The sequence below is a fragment of the Micropterus salmoides genome, unplaced genomic scaffold, assembly GCF_014851395.1.
Source record: "Micropterus salmoides isolate LMB-PRFRI ecotype aquatic unplaced genomic scaffold, ASM1485139v1 Ms_hic_scaffold_8, whole genome shotgun sequence".
Taxonomy (NCBI): domain Eukaryota; kingdom Metazoa; phylum Chordata; class Actinopteri; order Centrarchiformes; family Centrarchidae; genus Micropterus; species Micropterus salmoides.
Window position 1 is genome coordinate 5,383,363 of NW_024044570.1, and position 20,173 is coordinate 5,403,535.

The 20,173-nt window shown below is 41.4% G+C and overlaps 1 protein-coding gene across 1 annotated transcript in view; it reads right to left on the minus strand.

Moving 5' to 3' along the window:
• The window catches only part of LOC119894372 (metabotropic glutamate receptor 8-like), a 208,492-nt gene that overhangs the window by 16,075 nt on the left and 172,244 nt on the right, over window positions 1-20,173 (minus strand). The window contains exons 9-10 of the mRNA XM_038707080.1: window positions 10,592-10,731; window positions 8,313-9,248 (exon numbers count right to left, since the gene is read on the minus strand). Coding sequence (XP_038563008.1) covers window positions 8,313-9,248; window positions 10,592-10,731 — 1,076 coding nt within the window. The remainder of the gene's footprint in view (window positions 1-8,312; window positions 9,249-10,591; window positions 10,732-20,173) is intronic.

Sequence of the window (20,173 nt, forward strand, 5' to 3'; positions counted from 1 at the left end):
TGAATATCAAAGCCTGGTTCATTATGTATGGAGGCAGCGTGACTCTCCCAGCGGCTCTGACTCCTCTACCTGCCTGTGAATGTGAACGCCTCCTAGGGGCAGCCGGCGTTGCGTTCAGGGCGCAGCCCCTCTAATGTGCTTATTAGTCATTCTCTGGCTTCCCTCTCTGTGCTACTGTAAATGTCAGGAATTTGAGTGTCCTGCCACAGATTCACAGCCTGACCTAAAAGATCAGCTGATTAGTTCCAGTCCACGACATTTTGTATAGAGCCCAATTTTCCTCGGCTCTATTTCATACTGGTTCTGGAAGTCTTTTCAGATCAGATTTAATTTACGCATGTCAGGGTCAGATCGGTTTTGGACTGGGTATAAAATGTAAAGAACTCTATTTTATGGTTAGAACAGTGGCCAGCAGAGACAAAGTTTGAGATTGAGCGAACAGAGTTAAGACTGTGTTGTACAAACAAAGCATTCAGCGTGATGGTGATGTTTGTTTGACTGCGAGCTTTCAGACCAGCCGGTGAATATTTTACAGAACAGTAGGAAATAACACACTGAATTTCTCACTTCACAAATAGACATTAAGCTTGATAAATAATGTGGTGAGAGGCTGACAAAGCAACAGACAAGTGTGTGATGAGTTAATTACTACACAGGATGACAGAAACCCTCTGCTGTCACCTTTGTCATCTGGAAGGTTCTGCGGTCACACAAGTACAACCTCCTGACAACTTCAAGTACAAATAAATATGTGTAGCAGGAACAGATATCAATAAATGTTTTGTTTCAGAGCAGTGTTTTAAGGAGACGTTTTAATGGAGACGTTTATTAAGTCTCACTCCCACAGCATGACAGAGAGGAAGCGAGGAGGTTTACAGCAGTAATGGCCTGAGGTGCTTAGATATCACCAGCCCCCTCACTGACACCCCCTCCACCAAAACCAACATGGAAATTGCAGCAGATGCAACACCCATCTGCGGTTGCAGTGACTTTACTATGAGGTAGGTAATTTTCCAGGGCCCCCATCTAAGAGGAACACTTTGTTCACCAAGGGGCTGGAGAGCGGTACAACAATGAGCGTCTGCAGGCAACAGTGAAGCATGGTGGAGGTTCCTGGCAAATTTGGGGCTGCTTTTCTGCAAACTGAGTTCGGGATAATGGTCTCCTCAATGCTGAGAAATAGAGGCGGATACTTATTCATCTTGTGATATCGAAGTCATTAAGAATTATCTTCAGCGTAAAGAAGAACAAGGAGTCCTGGAAGTGATGGTATGGCCCCCACAGAGCTCTTTTTGGGATTACATGAAGAGAAAGACTGAGGCTGCCTAAATCCACAGAAGGACTGTGGGGAGTGTACCTGGTCATGTGTCCCTGAAAGAATTGATGCTGTTTTGAAGGCAAAGAGTGCTAATTTGATTTAGATTTTTCTTTTGTTCACTCACTTTGAAAAATATAATCTGTTAACCTGTTGATTTCTGAAAGAAGTCTTACTTTACAGCATTTTTTCCACACCTGCCGAAAACGTTTGCGCAGTATGTGTTCAACAGAATTCAGTGCTCATTATGCAGAATGGCCCCTTTCAGTGTCATTATTATTATTATTATTATAGATTATATTACTGTATTATTATTACTAATGCGTTAACATATAAGCAACATTTTTTAAATTACATTATACAGTGTCGGGTTGTTCATTCGAGAAAATGTAATCATATTTTAGTAAATCATTATGCATCTTGCCCTGCAATGGACTGGCGACCTGTCCAGGGTGTACCCGATGTCAGCTGGGATTGGCTCCAGCCCACCGCGACCCTGTACGCAGGATAAGCGATTGACGATGGATGGATGGATGGATTATGCATCTTGTATGTCAAATGTTTATCTGCAAAGGAACCAGTAACTCCAGCTGTCAGAAACTTGTACATAGCTAAGTAAAAATTATATTTGCATTTAAAGCGTCGTGACAGGAAGAAGAACAAACAGAAAAGGAAAATTTCTCGAGTAAAGTACAAGCGCCTCAAGAGGCAGATCTTTTTAAATAAGAAAAAAATTTACTTGGTTATTTTTGCATAATTGGCTGTTCCATTGATTAGTTCATGTAGTAAAAGGTCGACAAACAAGCTACATGATTGCATTCATGGAAATGAATTACAACAACAATCTCAATCAGTGAAAGGCTCACAATAAGGTATGAGGGAGACCTCGTGCCAAGGGGCACCTAGGGACCTAAACTTTTTGGAGCTTGTGGTGATCAAAGTAAAGACAAGCTTGACTTGATCTCCCTCTTAAACACTTGGGTCACATCTGATTCTTCTTTGTTTGTAGAGTCTCAAAATTGACATCCTTCTGTCAACGTTCCTCCCATCAAAGTCAGTTTGGAAAGCAGTGAGACACGCAAGCAGCAGTAACCGGAGTCTTTGCTGACAAAATGATACCATTTTTACATCCAGCTTTACAGTCGTTGTAAGACAGAGAAATGATGATGATGAAACTACAGGAAATTATTTTTCTCTTAACGGGATATATTGCATTATGGAGAAGTGAAACTTTTCTGTTGATGTGTGAAAAAAACAACGGTCAAATAAATCTGGAGGAGGCTGGCAGAAAGACGAAGATATCTGGATGCTGATAAAAACGTAAAAATGTTTCTGAATAATTAAATAGAGTGTAAAACGTTCCAAAGGAGGGTTTGCACAAGTTTTTCCTAAGATATGTAAAGTAAGCTCCTGATTCCACCTGGTATTAACATGTTATCTGTATCTGGATATTTTGTGGACCATGCAAAACACATCAATGCATCTACATAGAAATTACTGACAGTAATGTTGTGTATTTAAATCACTTTTTTTTTTACTGTTTTCTTGTCATTTGTGTGCAGCGGCATGAACTTGGCTGAGACTCTCTGAGCAGCTCCAACCTTCAGTGTGAGTTACAGTGACTGGAAAGGCCAAACTGACTAAACTCACTAAATGAACAGGCCGATCTCTGACCTCTGTTTATTTACAGCCATCAATGAAGTCTATTTTCCGACAGTTGACATTTAGCTTTGAGAACAACTCCAAAAGGACTGTAAACTGCTTGTAAACAAACTGAGCTAGAGTCAGAGTAGCTAGATTTTCATTGGTTTTCACTTTTCTGTCCCTCCCTTATCTACCTGACAGAAGAGTACACACATATTGTTGGGATCTCTATTATGAGGATTTCAGGACCTCAACAATGTTGTTTGGGATCTAACACAGGCTCGTGTGTCTCATGGGAAGGCCCGTCAGCTGGATGAGGAAAAGCCTGCACCTGATGTCCATACAGGACAAAGATTAAGAGACCAGTCACACCTGAACCTCATCAACTGTCATACATACAGACTTTATTTAAAGTAAAATGTATAGCATTAAAGAAAGTTGTGCACTTATTGTTTTCTGAACTTCTTTCTGTCAGGACTGAGTGCCATGCCTCTCTCTGAGGTGCTGATCCTGCTGCTGGGTGTATTCTGCGGCGTAGTTTTTTAAGTTTTTTAATTAGAAAGTCTTGTTGAGTGTAGTGTTGTTGTTTTTTTGTTTTGCGGAGAGAATAACTCCTGAAATGTTTCTTAGGTCTCACTGCACTCGTTTTTTTGACACTTTAACAGCTTTTATTGGTACCCATCTCCCAAGCATCAGAGATATCAGTGAGGTGGGTGCCTACGCAGAGCCGAAAGGATACTAAAGGACAGGAAGAGAGGCAGTATGCCGGTGCGGAAGCTTTTTCCCCTAAGCTATCAGACTTTTTAAACTCAAATTCATCCTCAGCACTGCCCCTCTGATTGTAGTTTATTTTTGTTTACCATCTTCATAATTGCTTTTATATTACTGTATATTGTCTGCTCCTGAGCAGAAGGGAGTTATAAACTCAATTTCACTTTTCAACCTGTTGTAATGTGACAAATAAATCTACCTTGTACCTTTCAGTGCCTCTGCCTTCACAGAGTGATTGCACCTAAACTGAAACACCTCGCAGCACTTAACCATCATTTCAACTGTCACTTCAGCTTTTTGGACAAATTCTGCCACTCAACTTTTTCAGTGCTTCAGCTCCAGGTAAAACTCCAGACTCAACATGTTAAGACTTTTAAACTATTTCAAAAGTTTCAACTGCAAATTTTCAGCAGTGAGAACAAGTACAGAAACTCTAGCCATTTCTACTCTTAATGCATTCAGTAGAAACCTACAACCAAGCACTAAAAATAAAGAAAGTTCTGCACCTATTGTTTTTAGAACTACAATACGATCTGCTGTGATTCACACACAATTTATTCCAATTTCTTTCAGTGCTTACATGTCACTCAACACTTCAACTGTCAGAGCTAAACTTCAACTGAGTCTTCCCTTCAGCACTTTTACTTCCACGGATCCAGAATCTAACAGACTCTTCATCTTTGTTCAGTGATTATACATAAACTTCAACTTCTTTTGTTTTCTTTTTTAACTTCTTACTTTAACTTCAACTGTCACATAACCTCTACTTAAACTCTTTCAGCGTTTTCTGATACCTTTTCAATACAGAGTTATGTTAAAATCTTCTAGTATATAGCTAAAATAATAGTTTCTCAGTTTCTTAAATCAACTTAGACGTGAATGGAAGCAGTAAATTCTAAATGTTTACTTGAAGCACGGGTGTTCGATTTACCTGGTCTGATTATATGAAACCCGTCACATTATTCACAGGTTTACAGCAGGCAGGACGGGTCAGTTGGAGCTGCAGCAGCAGGCTGATAAAGAGTCCAACAGCAGAAACAACAGTGTTCAGTGAATAATGAATAAGAATGCCTGAGGTGTTTGTTGTGTTTCTCCCCACAATTAACAGCGTGGACGCTCCAAGGCCTGTCTGCTGTGTGATTACAAAAAAATATCCATCCATCGTCAACCGCTTATCCTGCGTACAGGGTCGCGGAGTACAAAAAATATATAAAATACATTTCATTTTTCTCTGTATAATGAACTAGGAAATGTTCTTGTTAGTCAAACATATTCTGTTTCTTTTGGCTGCAGTTTTTCAGTAATAGCCTGAACGTTGTTGCAGAAGAAGTGGCTTCTGTCTGCAGACTTCTGTTCTCTGAAACCTCGTGGAGGAAAGCTGCCGGCTACTTGATGTGACACCTCAGTCTATATGGGGATGGTGATGAAATCTTCAGCTGAGCAAGTCTGAATGTGCTGAGTAAGTTATTTCTCTGGGTAAAAATAACCCAAGGTAAAACAGAAACTGCTGTCGGACATTTCTGGTCCTTATCAGATCAGGGTATCAGAAGAAACCTGAACATTTCAGCTACACAGTTCATCTTAAGACTGTGTAACAAAACCTAATTAAGGGAATTCAGCAGGGGCGTAGAATTTAATAGGGACAAGTCACTATCAATATACAGGGATTACTTATGGGGCGGCTGTGGCTCAGGAGATAGAGCGGAGGTAGAGCGGGTTGGCCGTTAATCGGCGGTTCAATCCCTCGAAGTGTCCTTGGGTAAGATACTGAACCCCGATTTGCCCCTGATTTGCCCCGCCAGTTTATGAATGAGTGTGAATGTTAGTTTCCGTTTGAGCACTTAAGCTCAGTGTATGACTGGTGGATGTAGTGTAAAAGCGCTTTGAGTGGTCAAAAAGACTAGAAAGGCGCTATACAAATATGGAGCATTTACAGTCTTATTCTGAAATGCTCTCTGTGGTAGTTGCTAGATGCACCCGTCAAGACGAGGAATGAAAGCGAGCTACAGAGAGCTTTGAAGAATGTAGTAAAAGCACAAAAAGGACAATTAAAAACAAGTCGTTTAATGTGCAGCAGCTACATGCTCCGCTGCTGAAATGCTTCTGAGAAGCTTCCAGAGGACTTTGACTTAGAATCTAGTGTGTTTTTGGTAGTTGTCATTCTTGTGGTGGTTTACCATTGAAACCATGAGTGAAGGGACTGTTTCATTTCATAAGAGCTGCTGAAATCTACCAGTACAGCGCAGCATGTACCGCTGTTGTTCGTTTGTGTCCACAACAATCACCTGAACTAAACTTCACGGTCCACTTAGGGAGCCCCCTACCAGCCGGGGCCCTGGGTTAGCCGCCCCCACGCACCCACGCTGCCTCCGCTTATGATTGAGACTGTTTTGACAACTGCTGTCTCCAAGGTCAAGAATAAACTGTCAAGCACAACTTTTAAGTTAATATGGACAAGAAGTCCTACAGGTGCGTAGAATCATCAAGTACGAAAAAAATCTACATTTCCATCTCAACAGAGCGAACTCCATCTGGTCTGTACACAGTGTCATGGCAATTCAGTTGAGACATTTCAGTCTGGACCAGACACAGCCCCCACTATTAAGATGCAGGCTGTGTCTGAAACATCCTTGTTTGTTGCGTAGGATCAGAGCCTTGTTACAAAGTCTCACGAGGTTCTGAAAAGATCTTGCATGAAGAAGTTCATGCAGTTAAAAAGAGCTAATTGTCTTTCGGGACTTCTGCTGGCTCAGCTGTCAATCAAGCTTGTACAAGTTGCCCACTCAGAGGCTTGAAGGCTAAAGAAACACTGATATGCCTTTATCAGAGATTTTGACATTTGAGATTTTTTCATGACAAAATAAGTAAATTTGAATTTCACTTTGATTTTGTGGGACGACTTTTGAAGCCTGACCTGTCCAGAACTCTTCTCAGGCTAAGATTGAAAATCATATGTCCTATCCACATTGGGGTTATTGTCAGTCCTTAGTATCCTTAGTAACTGAACATTAGCAGCTGATAAACTGAAAAAGACTGATAAACTATATTTAGAGGATATCTTAGTGAATCGCTCCACCTGTCCTCTAGATCTCCCAGCAGACACAATAATGAGCAAAATCCTCCATCTGGCAGCTCGTTTACAGCAAACTCAACCCAAAAACTGTTGTCTGAATGTGCTAAATTTAATTTTGCTCTAATTAGATATGTGTCGAGAGGCAGCAGAGCAGGCTGGGCTGCCTGTGTGGTGATCAGAAACTAATCGATCATCAATTAGTCAGTCAGAACAGAGTATTAACTCCGGTTTGTAGACACAGGTCTGTCTCTAAACCAATAAACCTCTGTATTTAACATGTGTGGAAACAGAAAATGAGACGTAGTTTAAAGTTTACACAAGCATTAAATTGATTGCACTGCAGCTTCTTATTTGTATTGTCTGATGTAATATATGTTTGTAGTATTTATTTGTTGTTGTTTGGTTAAATGTGCTTTTTTTTCTTCAGAAGACACATTTCAGAACAATATTCAGATAATAAAGTGGAACCAAATCAAAACTTAAATCAAAAATTTGCTAACAACAGCGTATCAGTTTCTGGGGTTACAGGAAAGTCCTGGTCAGAACTGGAACATCTTTGTCAGTTTAGACTAACGTTAGCAGCTCTGTCCTGCTCTTTATTGGACTTGGAAGTTAAAGCTAGCTCTACCCTGTAATAGGAGGATAAGGATAATGTCATCTTTATTTCTGTGTCTTCTAAATAGATTATGGTGTCGATACTGACTTTTTACCTGTTGGTGTTAGCGTCCGTCTGTTAGCATGATGTCATGTGCAATCAAGTGCATATTTTAGACCCTTTTAAAGTGTTGTAGCTGTACAACGGGTCAGCCTAGGACCAACTCACAAAGATAATGTTAATGTAGAAACAGTTTCATTTTAGTTGGCAATATTGACAGACGCTGTATATAAAATTGCTGCTTTCAAAATGGAGCCCTGCTAGGATTTACAGTAATGCCTTAACCTTATCTGTTAGCTTGATTGCAATCACCACTGGGAGCTTCACCATCACAAACTACAGGATTTCAATACAGAATGTTTCATACAGAATGTGTGTGAGTAAATGCAGATGCTGCAGACAGTGTGTTATTTAGTAGTATGCAGTATAAAGCTGTTAAAATAATTTATTTTGCTAGGAGAGGCTTAGCCGGTTTCCAATTTTGGAAAGCGCAAGTAAACAATTGGAGGAAAATAAATGTTAGTACCCATTATAACATTTTTTTCTAATTAAATCTTGTGTAAGGAGAACAAGGCTACAGCCGATCTCTGACAAACATTATAGCTAGTTGCATTTGTCATAACAAGAAAGACATCTGGGTATTTTTTGCATAGGCCTACTGCAGATTTTGCTTTTGTTTGCATACTGCATGCTACATTTAGGCCAAATCAGTACGTACTGCTATATGGATAGTAGTAGTAGACTGTTTCAAATCCAGCCTGTGTTTCCAAACTCTGTTTGAGGGCTGAATATTAAATAAATAAATAAAACATAAATAATAAAACATGACAGTATATTATTTATCACACACTCACCCGCTCAGCTGACTGTGCCGTGCCAAAGAAGATAGGGATGAAGGCGAGCCAGATAATGCAGGTGGTGTACATAGTAAATCCAATGGGTTTGGCCTCGTTGAAGGTCTCTGGCACGCCACGCGTCTTGATGGCGTAAACAGTGCATGTGACCATCAAGAGGATGCTGTATCCCAGGGAGCAGATCAGTGACAGATCGGAGATGTCACACTTAAGGACACCACGAGCGTTCTGAGGATCCTGCGTGCGCTGCTCGCCGTAGTCCACAAAAGTGTGAGGCGGGTCGGCTGCAAACCACACAAGGACACCCAGCAGCTGAACAGAGATGAGCGAGAAGGTGATGACCAGCTGGGAGGCTGGTGAGATGAAGCGTGGCGCTGTCACTGCCTTCTTGCCCTGCTCGAAGATGCGGTGGATGCGGTTGGTTTTGGTGAGCAGCGCAGCGTTGCTGAAGCACATGCCGAGGCCCAGGAAGATGCGGCGGAAGGAGCAGACTACAACATCGGGTGCGGCAATCATGGGGAAGGTGATGATGTAACACAGGAAGATGCCTGTCAGCAGCACATAGCTCATCTCCCGCCCCGAGGCGCGAACAATGGGTGTGTCATTGTAGCGGACAAAGGTGACAATGACAAAGGTGGTGGCGATGATGCCCAGGACGGAGATGAAGACAGGCAGCAGTGCCCAGGGTGAGTGCCACTCCAGTTTGATGATGGGGATGGCCTGGCAGCCGGTTCGGTTCTGGTCGGGTCTCTTCTCGTAGGGGCAGAGCTCGCAGGTGAACTCACTTGCCTGGAAATGGTATCCCTCGCAGCGCTCGCAGTGCCAGCAACACGAGACGCCCTTCACCACTTTCTTCCTCTCGCCGGTCCTGCAGGGCAGGCTACAAACCGAGGCCGGCAGGGAGGAGTCGCCGGTGATCCACTGCAGGGCCTCCATCTGAGGGGAAGGAGAAGGACCCAGGCTGGTGAACATTCATCTTCAAACTGAGCAGCTGAACAAGATGCTCAGCAACATCATAATTATCAGATATTGACATCTTTTTCACAGGTCTGAGTCAGTACTGATGCTTCAGGCTCAGACTGGTGAAACTACCTGAACATGGGATAAACTCACTCTAACAAGAACATAATATATGGACTCCCACATAGAGACAATATATAATGTGAGTTAAATAAAGCCAGTTATGACACAATGCATTTTTTTTCTCTCTATTGAGAAAAGCGATAGTGGAATAACAGAATTTCCCTTCCCGGTCAATGGTTTGGTTGCAAATGTAAAGAACCGAATGAGTGAATTGCATTGCGGGTTTCATCACGGCCATCTGCGGTGTTATTATTTATTGCTTTATTGATGACGTTAAAAATAATAAGACCAGATCAGAAGGAATACAACGTCAATCCAGGGACTGACTCAACAAATGGTTCTTTATTCACCATTACCGAGAATGAACACTAGTCTCTAGAATAGTTTGATCATATCAGGTGTGTGGGTGTGGTTCTGCATCAACACCCTAAAATGGTAGAGATTTTTTGCATTCATGAGTTGAGATCGATCAGCAGGGGGAAATTCCACTATCGCTTTTCTCAAGATTGAGAAAAACCCCAAACTCTGGCATTACTGGCTTTTTAAAAAGTGTGCTACTGATGTGGTTCTGTTTGGTGCAGAACAAATCACTGCTGCAGGGCTTCAGACATGACTGCACTCCAAGGAATTATTCATCTTTTATGGAAATTATTAATCTTTTATGGAACAAACAACATGCTTGATTTAGTAAGTGGACCTTGAGTTGAAATCGTTCTGTCAAACTGCTGATTCCAAGGTCAAGAACGAACCTTCAAGCTAAAAGTTCAAGCAGTAACAGAAGTCCTAAAGTTCTAGGAAACATGGAAAGTTTTAACATCTACAATTTCATGGCAAACTCAGGTTTAAATGTCCGGAACAAACTTGTATGTGGAGAACTGCTGTTTCTAAGGTCAAGAGTAAAATCATGATTAAGAGGAGGATATTTTAATGAACACACTTGGGAGAGCTGGATTTGAAGCATCTTGTTCGCTCCATTAAACTCTTTAGTTCTTCTGTAAAGAAGAATAAATATTTCATCAAATATTTCATCAGACATTGCTACATCAATCAAAACACGACTTAAGTCCGACTTACAACCTTGTTGGCTAAAAAATGCCTGCCCCACAGTAATTTTACATGTCTCCATTACATGATTAGGGTTCGCCCTCACTCTGGTTGACAAAAGACAGAAAGACATTGATATTATTGGTCCTTACGTTTAGATGCAGCTGATTGGTCCATTGTCCGATGACCTTGTACTCTGCTATCGACCTGTTGTTGATCTGATACTGGAAGATGTCGTAGCGTCCGGGAGCATCCCCATTCTCGTTAAAGGTGACCGGAGTCCCTGCACTTCCTGTAAAAACACAGACAGATATTTATTTAGGTGTCTCTGTTAGCTGGGACAGTAATTGTATCAGCCTGACTCCACTAGGACTGGGCCGTGATACTGTAATAAGGTAAACCAATATTTTTATTATCATCATGTGACCAAGCTTGTGTTTTTAAGCTTGTGAACAGTAGCTTTTTGATGCTCGTCCGCTTGTCTCCTCTTCTATTTGTCAGAACTGCTCTTTCCTAGATCCCTCATTGGCAAGTGTGACGAATGTACCTTTGCTTTGTTGGCCTGAGTTGTGGCTTTTTGATTGGCTCCTGGTCATGTCACACAAAGTGCTCCTTCCTCTATATTTTCAAGAAAACGTGAGATGCAAGACAAACAGTAACCCTAACCATTGGAGGTGCGAGATGAAATGTGCTAGCACCAACATGTGTTTAGGAGCAATTTGTGGCTCTGCGTTTCGCTCCAGGACACTTCCACATGTGGGCTGGAGGAGAACTGAACCACCACATGCTCTGCAACCTCAGCTATAGCCACACCTGTTTGATATTTTATTCAGTGAAAACCTGTTACTAGTCAATCCTAAATAATATGAATCCATCCATCCATCTTCAACCTTTTATCCTGCGTATAGGGTCGCGGGGAATAAGAATCCAATAAAAATGTATTTATGAATATGTATGCAAAATATAAACCCTTATATGCTCTAAAAACTACATTCTGACCCCTCTACAAAATGGGACCCTCAAAACAAGGTAATAAGTCCTCGAAATTAAACAATAACAGAAATACGTCACTTGTCCTGCTACCTGAACGAGATTAATAACCGTTTCCTTGTCTTCTTATTGTCAAGGTTTGGTTAGGTTTAGTGTATAAAATCACTTGGAAGATCATGGTTTGGATTAAAATTACAATTTTGTAAAGGTTCAATGTCATGGTTACAACAATAACCACTTAATTAAGGTCGGAGAACGATCGTAGTCTGAGTTAAACGAAACCAGCGTTGACTGTAGGGTGAAATCAGGAAATTATTCCCATATTTTGTTGACCCATCCATCCACCTCCTCCCTCTCTGGACTTTGTTGCTCTCCACTAACATCAACTGACTTCCTACTTTGCGCCAGACGGTCCAGAGCAGTCACAACTACTGCAGTCTTTAGAGGCTTGAAAATAAACAAATGTTGTTTTGGGGCATTTGCTGAAACACATGATGCTGCTGTTTTTCTATGGAGCAGCCTCAACGGCCTCAGTTATCGTTACTGTTTACATTACCACATAGTGAACTATGAACCTTGGGGTCCCCTTAAAGTTTACAGCCCCGGGAGAAGTTACCTGCTTTGTTAGTAATCCAGCCTTACCTTGACTACTTATACAGAAGTGGGTGTCTGTGCTGTTTTTGAACCACAAAAAATGTCTTCAGTCTATGTCTGTGTTGTCTTTTAAAGCACTAAGATGTTATTTCCTTTAGTTTGGTTTTGATTTTCTCTCAGGTTTTTCTGGCAATGTGACAGCCGGTCTGAGTTATCTTATCACAGTTTTCCCAACAGCTTGTTACCACAACAACCACACAAATATCTTGTTGCCATATTGACTAAATCCATCCTGGCAAGTTAAAATCACATCATGTCTGACACTGTTCATACTTAGCCAGCTGTTAAATATTAATTAAAAAAAACCCATAGGAAAGCATGCGGAAAAAACATTTTTTACTTCAACTGGTGACTTCAGTTAGCATCCAAATTTCTGGTCTCCGACATAATTTCTCCTGAGCAAAGGTTTTACTTTAGGTTTATACTTATATTATCCTATAAAGTGGTTTCTCACCTGACATAGAAAATTAAGCTGTTTTATTCCATATAGTGATTTATGATGCTTCATTTTGTTTAGTTCATGAATCTAATGTGAATCTAAGTGACAATAATGTGAATCTAATTGAAAATGAATGTTTAGTTTACAGTAACAGCGATGAGGAAAGCTCAGAAAATGTTTCCACTGGAAACAAAGGAAAAAATAGAAATCTCTCAGACAGATTAAATAATTAATAAAAGAAAAATTACAGCGTTATTTTGCAGGAACTTTCTAATATTCATAACTTCACTGATAAATTCACATTTTAAAAAACGGCAAGAGCCTTTCAAGATGGATTAAAGTCTGTTCAAACTACATCGTAGGTTGATTTGAAAGGCAATATGAAATCTGTATATATAATCTGTTTCTTTATTCATGCCAGAGACACAATTAAGGAATCAAATTTTTTAAATCCAACATCTTGGATTACAGTGTTTGAACATCACAAGGCACACTCGGGTGTTCAGTTAATCCTCCTAAAGTTGATGTTTTGTTTTTAGATCCAGTTTCTTGGTCCCTTTTTCTTTCAGCTGCGGTGCTCACTGCATTGTGTTGTTATCGTACAGTAGTGCTGTATTCCTCGCTACAGGGCAAATTTGACATCAGGGACAGCAGAGTCTCAAACGTGAAGCGGATTAGTTTAGAGCTGCAGAAGCCGAGAGGAAGAGCAGCTTACTGGAGTTAAAGAGCAGAACAACGACAACAAAAAAGAAAACAGATTCATAATGAAGTGAGTGGGAGCCGGTTTGTTTCTATTCTGCCCCGATTTCCTTGTTAAACATGAATCAAGGCATCACAAATCACATCAGTGTGGCTATGAATCACCACAGCTCCCCTCAGGATGTAGAGCCCCCCCCCCCGACCCAACCACCACCACCTCGTCCCCCCCATGCCCCACTTGAATTCACTTCATTTCACTTCAGAGAATCTGTATTGATACAGAATTAACATCCTCGCTCCACATTATTTCCGAACATGGTAATCATGATAACTTTGTCATAACAAATGCTGCAGCTTTGTCATTAAACAGAATAAGATGACACACAAACAAACAAATCAAAAAAACAAACAGACGTTACAGTTGAACATTCAGGCTAATGGTATGGTCTCAACATGTAGACAAATGCCTAAAAAAACAAGGCTCAAGCTGTTGCCCACAGCAAACTAAATGAACCCATCGCAACATTATACTTCCCGTTTATATGCCCCAAAGCATTATGGGAACTATTAGCCTGGTATAGAAAGGCAAATGCGAATTAGATGATTAGCTATTAATCAGTCTGGAACCTCTCAGTTAATTGTCGATTTCCACGCCAGGGTGTTATCAACAGGCGCAGACCTACAGTAAATGCCTCTGGACGCAATTGGATAGACCTGGAACCAATCAAAGCAACAAAATGTGTGACGTATGGTGGTCAGTAATTACTTTAACTTTGTCTTAATCCTGTTGGAAGTACAGCAAACACATTTTTCTTATCAACAAAAGTTTTAAGGACAGTTGTTTAGTCTTCTATTAGAGAAAATGTACCATCCAGTTTGTTTAATGTCACAAAGGCGCTCCTGTCGTATCAAAACCCGCCCCATATTATAAAAACTGTTGTGATTGGCTAGAACTACAGCCAAGAGTTTAAATTAGGATTTTGTTTTTTCAACGGAAGCATGGATAAGGTTCCTGGCATAGGCGTCGTTAGACCCTATTTATTGGGGCTCACCAAATTCAGTCGGACGCCCCTCACCAATACACCATCCTCCCATTTAGGGGGGTCAGATTAGGGGTGTGACGAAACACTGAGACATGACATTGCACAAGATTGGTGTCCATGACTACAAGACAGGAATATTTTATAATATGTCTACCACTTAGAAAAAAATATTATTGATGAAACATTTGATACGGGGGTCTGGGGGTCTTGCCCCAGAAGATTTTGAGCATTAAAACATTAACTTTCCTGCATTCTGGAGACATTTTTTGCAACAATTTATGTGTTTTATTTATGTGGAAATGTCTTTATTTTTATAACGGGAAACTTGAAATTCAGGTGGCAGGTGACAATTCAGAATATAAAAATATAATAGAATATAATGGAGGAATCAGTAGCTTATTTTTGTTTGGCTTAAGTTACTGTTTTTGGACAACGCAGAGGTTTCTTCTATATTTACTTTGCATAGCATTTTATTTCTTAAAGAGGTGGTATTATGCTTTTTGGCTTTTCCCCTCTCCTTTATTGAGTTATCTCCCTTTTTTTGTGCATATAACAGGTTTGTAAAGTGAAAAAGCCCAAAGTCCAGCCCAAAGGGAGTTCCCATCTCCCACAGAAAGCTCTGCTCTGAACCGCTTCAAAACAGCTCGTTTGTAGTCCAGCCGTTTCCCTTCCTTGACTGTGACGTCACAATGAAAACGTGTCATAAAGCTTGCAAAACGGCTAGCGGGGTCAGGCACGCCCTCAAACCAAGCCAGTCTGAGCGAAGGCCCTTTGATTTTAGTTAAGCCCCTTTTCCACTGCACAGTACTAGCTCGATTTGGCTTTGTTTAGTTTTCCATTGTAGAAATGTTGTACCTGTACCTGCTTCCAGGTACTTTTTTTCGTATCACCTCACCTCCGTCGAGGTTCCAAGCGAGCTGAGGGATACTAAAATGTAATGTGAAAACACGACAGACTGCTGATTGGTCAGAGAGAATATTCACTAATCACTGCATCATCATTGCTGCACCAGACAGAGGCCAGCAACAGAAAGTTTTATATTTTACAGTTTTCGTATGTAATTTCATCACTAAATGCACTTCTGAGAAGTTTTGAGGTGAGAAATCAGCTGTGTAGATTTTAAATATTGACATTTTACGAGAAGTGATGGCGGAACAAAAATGTGCTTGAATATTTTCGGAGTTGAGGAGCTCCGCAAGTGGCTGCGGGGGAAGCCTGCGCCAACCTGCGGGAGGAGCGTGTGAGGCCGGCCAGCCGCCTGCTCACAGAGCCCTCTGCTCCCGCCGTCACACAGACCGCTGCAGCAACAACGGCAGAGGAAAACACAGCTGGAAGGTTTTCATACCGCTTATCTGTCTTTACATTCTGAGGAATGTTGAAACGTTACGTTGCGGCAGTTGTGTGTGGCGTCGCTATGACAACAAGCTACGTACTATCTCTGGGTACTATCTGCAATGGAAAATGGAGCAGGGCCGAGTAGAGTCGAGTCTATCGATTTGCGCTATGGTAGCATTTTTCGGCAAGGCAGCATAGATCATCAGAACACCGGCAATGTTTAGTCCTAAATGACGATGCAACACTGACTGTGTTTGGGCCTGGAAATTCACAATCACAACCTGTAAGTATGCTTTTTGGCTGTGAATTATATTTAAAATAAACACGGCAATGTAACTTCACAGACTTTTCAAGTGCGGAGTTGTTGTAAACGTTGACTAACACAGCTAAAGTTATAACTATAATGCTAATGTTACAGTTGATGTGAAAGCTACTGAGCAAACGTTCAAATTGTTTGGCCAATTTTTATGTAATACTGAGTTGAAATATGGTTATTTATGTAGTGGTTTATGTTAAGATGTGGAACAATGATGTTGTGTGGTTGTGGACTTGAGTAACTTATACCATCTGCTAGGTTACGGTTTTGAAGCGGCTTTGATTTGGATCACACTACCTTGTTTCTTACGACCTGCCCATCTCTGCTTCTGATTGGCTAGTAGTCCTTACCTGGGAACTGCGCATGTGCAACTCCCAACAAAGATTTTGTACAAGTACGATGCATCACTGTAGCTCAAGAGTGGAGCGTACAACACATAGGGTGAAAAGAGGAGCTGCAGCAATGTGCAGTATGAAAAAAAAGAAGGTGTTTTTTGAAAATTAAACCATGTAAACCTGTTCTGCTCCAGCCCCTAATTAATATTTTGAACCTGAAAATGAGGATAATACCACCTCTTTAATTAACATTTCTTGGTGCAAGCTATTTTGCAGAACATTTTTAACAAATGCTTTCAAAAACTGGTGGCTACATGTCCCCAGCGACCCCAGTGTAAATGACCCTCCCTGCTCCCTCTCTACAGGCTGAGCTGCTCCATGCTTACCGCTTCACCTCCACTCTCCTCCTGCTCTCTCTCTCCCTCAGCCCTGTCACTTTGTCACTCTGCTCACACCTCCTCCTCTGCCAGGCAGGGGCCACAGCTCTCCTTTACTACTTTTCGCGGCCTCTGTTTTGAGATTTTTTTTTGGCCCACAATGCAAGAAACAGAGGGCAGAGGGGGAGGGGCTAGTAAGAGATGTAATTGGGTCATCCCAATGTCAGTATAGAAAATTACCCAATGGGCCACCACCCGTGCTTTATGGGCCGATCGTTGGCCCATTTGTTAAAAACAGTACGTTACACCTGCCCTAAAGGTTCGTCCGGTATGCCAGATTATCAGTCCACCCCTGGTGGTGACATAGGTGTGTGTGCTTATGCTCTGGTCAAAGCCCTTTCTGGCATGACAGTGCTAAGCAAGGGAAGCTGGTGAGGCACATACTAACACATTTCATACACTTCAATCAAAAATATATAAAAATCATCAATCAATATATCAACGATAAATCAAAAATTTACATGGGGAATGAAGGGGTCTGTGCCCCAGGAGAACTTTATGTCTAGCAACGTTCCTGGTTGCTGGATTCCTAGAAACAGTTTCGGCAATGGCTCTGTATGTCATACAAGTTTATATACCATCAATTGCCAGATACTTGAGGTGGTGACCAAACCAGATCTAAATGTAGAGTTCATCAGGTGAACATAAACATGACTCTAGTGGGATGATGTTGCTCTGTGTCTTCTGGAAATGTTAGTAGGAATGTGTTTGCTAACTTGTTCCAGATCTGGTCTTACCCCAGCTTGGATCTAAAATTGTGTCTTGGATATTAGTAACCAAAAAACCTTCACTCAGGAGATCATCAAATTCACTCGGATTCATCGTCTGAGAACTACAAAAATCCCTTACTTTACATTTATTAATTTAGCTGACACTTATCCAAAGCAACTTATAATTGCTAATTATATCAGAGGTTGCACGCCTCTGGAGCAACTACGGGTTAAGTGTCTTGCTCAGGAACACAATGGTGGATGTGTTTCAGTGGGAATTGAACCCGGGTCTCTGACTCCTATAGTGGAAATATCTTACTCAAGACCAAAGTGTAGGTGGAACAAAAAGAAAGTACTGTAGCTATTAACTGTGAGATAAACACATCCTTTATTTCCAGGTTGTTGTTACTGTCGGTGTTGTCAACAAATCAGAGCAGAAAGAGACCGTAATCCACCTTTTCAACCTGAATGGATCCGACAGCCACAGCCCTTTTTCACCGTGCTGCAGGGAGCATGTGTCGTTCTGAAACTCAGCAGATCAAAGCAACACAGTTTTATTGAGTCGGTCTCCTGTATCTATTGTTTCCGGAGACCTTGGGAGATGGCGTGGGCAGTCAGAGCTGCAGCCTGGCAGCTTGTGTATTCATCTGTGTGATAATGCCTCTGAATGTACAGATTTACATTGAATCTGCATCCTCACTCTGACTGCAGCTTTAAAGTTATTCAGGTTCCTTCATTCCTACTTAAGCTGTTGAGCTGTTCTGTCAATTTCTACCGCAGAGTTTAAATCACTTTAGATTTCACAGCTTCAGGTGACTGCTGATTGACTGATGTGACTCATTTGTAGAAGATTTGTAGAAGATGGAAAGCCTCTATGAGAGTGTTAAAAGGTGTGGAAACAGAAGGTAACCTGGAGGATGTTTTGTGGTTATATTTTTCAATGAAAAGTTACTAAAGAAGGCTGGAAAAGTCGCAAGAATTATAGGTTTATAGGATTAAAAACATTTTAACAAAATGAAACTAAACTTAACTATAGGATTACATCAACATTAACCAAATTCCTTTTTTAAAATGTTTCTATTAGCCTTCTGTACACTACAGGTTAGGATATGTTTTACCTAAAAAACTAAGCTTTTCCAGAACAGTTGAGTCTTAAAATACCACCCCGTTTATGAGGAAAATTGAGCTTTTGCAAAACCTTGCATCAAGCCTGCCCAGTTACGTTCAGGGGTGATAAAACAATGATTTCAGCTTTATTACAACATAGTGTAGGAGATGCAACAGACTAACCGGGCTGAGTCCATCCTACTCTCTGTATCAAACTTTTTTGTGCTTTGTCGTAGTTGTAGATGAAATAGAGAAAGGAAATTTGAGATTTAAAAGCTATTCTGCTAATTGCTTTCTCATGTTTTTCAATGTGAACATGACTTGGAAATGCTCTGGCCGCGTGTCGTCTTTTCAAACAATAACTGCGTTTTAAAAATTAGACAGCTGTGTGAGGAAATAATCCAACTGTGCACTTAGCTCTTTTAGTCAAGCTGCTTTCAACACATCCATATGCACCTAAATCTAACTGTAATTTTTTTTTGTAGGCTGGTTGTACAGAGAGAACCAAAGTATACTGAGTCTAGTTATTTCATTTAGAACAAAAGCAAAAGAGAATGAGTTCCCCAGGCAAACAATGGAGATCAATGACGTTTCTGTCTGGCTAATGATTGGTCAACTGAAATTCTGCTACTGCATCGAAACAGTTAGGAAAAGAGATAGTGTATCCACCTAGAACCACAAACTGTTTGTGCACTAATTAAACAAACAAGATACCACAAATCAATTTGTGAGCTGGTGGTGACTCAGACGTTAGGGCCCCAAACTCTCATCGCGGCATCCCCACTTTGTCATGAGATAGATCAATCTGAACATCTTGATCTGAAAGAAGGAGAATATAGTATTTCCCAAAATGTTGAACTACTCCTGTAATCCTGAAGTTCACACTGTAATAACAAACAGCTGAGCTCTCCCTGGGTGTTTCCACTTCCTGCTTTGTTCAGCAGTTTATAAAAAGCTGCTCATTTGAAGTGAAGTCACAGCAGGAGATGAGCTCTTCGCATATTCATCAGTTCACTCACCTATAGTATCTGCTCCCCCCTCCTCCCTCACTGATCTGACTGTAAAGGGTTTCTTTTCCTGCAGCTCCACAGGGTCCGTCATGCTACATCTCTCTTGAAAACGGCAACAACAGGCTTTTATCGCCTCTTAGTAAGCATCCGCTGTCCAAATGAATCAGGAGGAATCTCCCTGACGTCCTCGCCTCACCTCCCTCCCCCGCTGCTCTCCCTCGCTCTGCTGATCATGTTCAAATTGGACTTTACTACAAGATGGCTTTAGCCCAGCGAGCACTAACATTAGCACAAGTGTCTCGATTAGTCTCCCGACGCTCCTCTAAAAATAAGGACAGGGGTGGGGAGTACATGGGTGCGTTAGCGATTAGCCCGGCGGCGGGCCGCGCCACAGAGCCCTGCTTTGCCCTGGATTTGCCGCATTTCATACATGGAATTATGGGTAACCCCACTGCCCAGCGTTGAGAGAAGCGAAGCATAAAAAACAGAAGTAGCCTGAGTTTGATTTATGTCAACGTTTGATGTATGTGAAGGTTCAACCGAGCATGCTGTTCGCAGATTCACACAGGAAACCCCCAAACAGACCGTGACATGAGTGAGTGTGAGCGTGCATGACTGTGTCTGTGTGCGGGTGTAGAGGACTTAATAAGCTCAAACAG